Source organism: Buceros rhinoceros, unplaced genomic scaffold (genome assembly GCF_000710305.1).
Source record: "Buceros rhinoceros silvestris isolate BGI_N320 unplaced genomic scaffold, ASM71030v1 scaffold32725, whole genome shotgun sequence".
Taxonomy (NCBI): Eukaryota; Metazoa; Chordata; class Aves; order Bucerotiformes; family Bucerotidae; genus Buceros; species Buceros rhinoceros.
In genome coordinates, this window is record NW_010412881.1 from 51,196 (window position 1) to 54,219 (window position 3,024).

The 3,024-nt window shown below is 42.9% G+C and overlaps 1 protein-coding gene across 1 annotated transcript in view; it reads left to right on the forward strand.

Annotated features, from left to right (window-relative positions):
* Window positions 1–2,770, forward strand: part of TRIM29 (tripartite motif containing 29) — a 21,789-nt gene extending 19,019 nt beyond the window's left edge. The window contains exon 9 of the mRNA XM_010136554.1: window positions 2,708–2,770. Coding sequence (XP_010134856.1) covers window positions 2,708–2,770 — 63 coding nt within the window. The remainder of the gene's footprint in view (window positions 1–2,707) is intronic.
* Window positions 2,771–3,024: the final 254 nt, after the last annotated feature.

Below are 3,024 nucleotides of genomic sequence, written 5' to 3' on the forward strand. Positions count from 1 at the left end.
TTTTTGGTGGTTAATGCATCTACAGAAGGATGCATATTACCCCCCCCCCCCGCCTCCACAGCTTGGGGTTGTAGGAATAATCAATACTTCAAAATGACATTTTGAAAAGATTTTCCCATGGTCTAAAGTTTGATTCAGGCTTCTAGAAGCTATACAAATACTACAGCACACATGCTGCTATCCATAATACTTTTCCTCACTGCAGGGATATCACACGCTCTTAGTAGTCTGCGACATCTAAAAAGCACAGATTATGTATATAACACCAAAGACAACCATATGAAAGCATCTTGCTAATTACATCCTACAGTGGGCAGATGCAATATCAAAGATGAGGGGTCAGACTATGATCATAAATCACTAGAAGACCTGTAAGTCACTCAATTTGCACTGTTAGCACAAAACAGGTAACAGTGTGTTGTAAGGACAGAGAACAGTGATATTTTAGGTCTTGTAAACTTAAATATACAAGGTTCACGAACAGTTAATACATAACTACAGAACGCTAAGTTCATTTATTTTTCTTAATGTGCTTTCACACTGTGCTGCGTAAAGATCTTGCACGATCTGAATTAAGATCATCAAGTTTTTGCCCCATCTCTGCAGCTAAAAATCTATTTTTTGAATTCTGATTACACTTTTTTGAAAGATTATTTACTATTCCCTGGAGAAAAGACTTGCAAGAAGCAGAGGGTCAAGAATTGAGAGCATTCCCACACCGAGGGAAGAAAATAGAGAAAATACACAACATCTAGAAAGTGGCTGCGTAAGGACTGCAGCTGCATGTCCCTGCTATATTTTTAAGGTCCTACCAGGAGATTCATGAGAGTGAAAGGGATGTTCCTTGGTAGATCATATCACTTTCAGAAAATCCAGCCTTGCGTGTCTGAATATGCTACAGCAAAACCTATCTCCTAGGAACAACAAAGTTTTGCAGTATCTTCTGTCTTGTGTTTGATCACCACCTTCCTAAGAGATCATCTACTTCATCATATATGTGCTCAGAAGGAGACTCTTCCCAGCAACTTTAGGTACCATCCTGTTCTCCCCAGAGTGCTGGTATACTAGGGAGGACTGGCCAGGAAAGTGAAGTACCAGTTAGCTCTGGGCTGGATAGGTTGGTCTTAGCAATAAGCACGACAGCCAGTGCGTGGTGCTCGGTGAACAAAACCACGCTTTCCTGCATCCCTGTAGAGAAAGCCCGGGTCACTTTTCCCGTGTGACATCACCAGTCTTTTTTGGTCTCCCTTTCTCTCCCAGGCATACACTTAGAGCACCTATTTTACTTTTATAGCCTATATTCACCACATAACCCTGAACCTAACGATTGAATTGATAAATATAAGCATTAAAAAGCCCCAAAATAGAAATAGATGCTCTGGACTGCAGTAGCTCTGCAGGCACTTTTATGGTCTATTCAGCCAATAATCTAGAGCTTTCAAAATAGTCTTAAATACGTATTTAAGTAAAAGACATTCTAAAAGTTCTGTAAATACAAATTTTCACAAAGGACTATACTCTTTATGGAGGAATGCCTTTTTAACCCACAGGGAGTTCTTAAAATGAAGCCCCCCTGTTCCATCTCTTAATTACATTGGAAATTAAAGCCATAAAATGAAAAGAATTTCAACAAAAGGGAACATTGAGCAGAATGTATTTTGGGAGCCGGCACTGAGCAGCAAGATGGGTTGGGTGTGCTCTTCCCATGCTTCCAGCCTCCTGCCGTGCCTCATGTTAACTCCTGCACTGCTGAAAAATGTACCAGCACATTGCTGTGAGGTCTCTCCCACCTTCTGCAAGTGAGGTCTGGGCAGGGGATCAAACCTAAGACAGAGCAGACGTTACAAACCCACGCTGTTCCTGATTGCCTTGGTCACTGCTCCGTTGCTGTGAGCATATTCTCACCCAGGCTAGAGGTGTTGCCTTGACCAGTGCAGTCAGCTGTGACAATCAATACATTGGCTTTTATGTTTTGCAGGCATCCCGAGCCAACGCTAGGCTGCCCAACAGAACTTTGTCACGCGTTGCTTATTTCTAGTGGTGCAGATAAGATTGAAATGTCAGGGGTAGATCCTGATGAGAAGAGATACAATTAGCGACTGCAGAGCTGGAGAGACAGAAAGAGCAATTCCTTTAGGCTCTGCCCTGTACCTCTGCTTACATTTTATTTACGCAAACATTTAGTACTGGGTCCTGCAACAGGTGGAGGCACGAATAAACAACACACCATTGTGTGACAATCTCCATGCTCAAGGGTTTTGGTTAGCCAGCCAGAGCCAAGCAATTTAGTTGATCACTCACATAACTGTGTGTGGCTTTAAGTGTGAAAACTCCCATGAGTTCTCAGGTTAGTGAGCAATTAAAAGACACTGACAGAAGCATAAAAATAAAGGTGACATTCTTCTTCTCCCAGAAACCTCTCATCAAGCCATGAGTCATAGTCTGAGATTTTATATGATGCACAGGCTCATTTAGCTCAGGAATGAGACCCGTGAAGAGCATTTGTATAAGTCAAAAAGCAACACCGCATACATCTGATGCCTCCAGCACCTCCAATAGTGGTGTTGCTCTGTAAGCAGAAAGACTGAAAATGTTAGGACAGGAGTATGTTGAGATATGTATATATGGGCTACCTAGGAGGGTGAAGTACAGGCGGTCAGAAACAGAAGGTAGGTCAAACTCACATACCCCAAATTCTCCATTGCAGTCACATTACCGCCCCTTTTACGTCAACAAAGGCAATGGAGCCACTTCCAACGAGGCACCTTGATTCCTGAAGATTTAGGGAAGAGCTGGCAGCACTTGGAGTGAAGACTCAGCTGCGGATTTTCATGGATGTACCTGCTACTATATTAACCTTACTGCTCTAATCTCTGCCAGGGAGAGGGAAGGTGCAGAAGGGAATAGCTTTTATTAGAGGAAACGAGGTCTTTTTCCAAACCACCTTGAAAGCTCTGCAGGCCTTAACAACGTAACCCCATCCTCTGCTGTCACCTCCTTATTCCCGCTCTGTCAGTGCCCTTC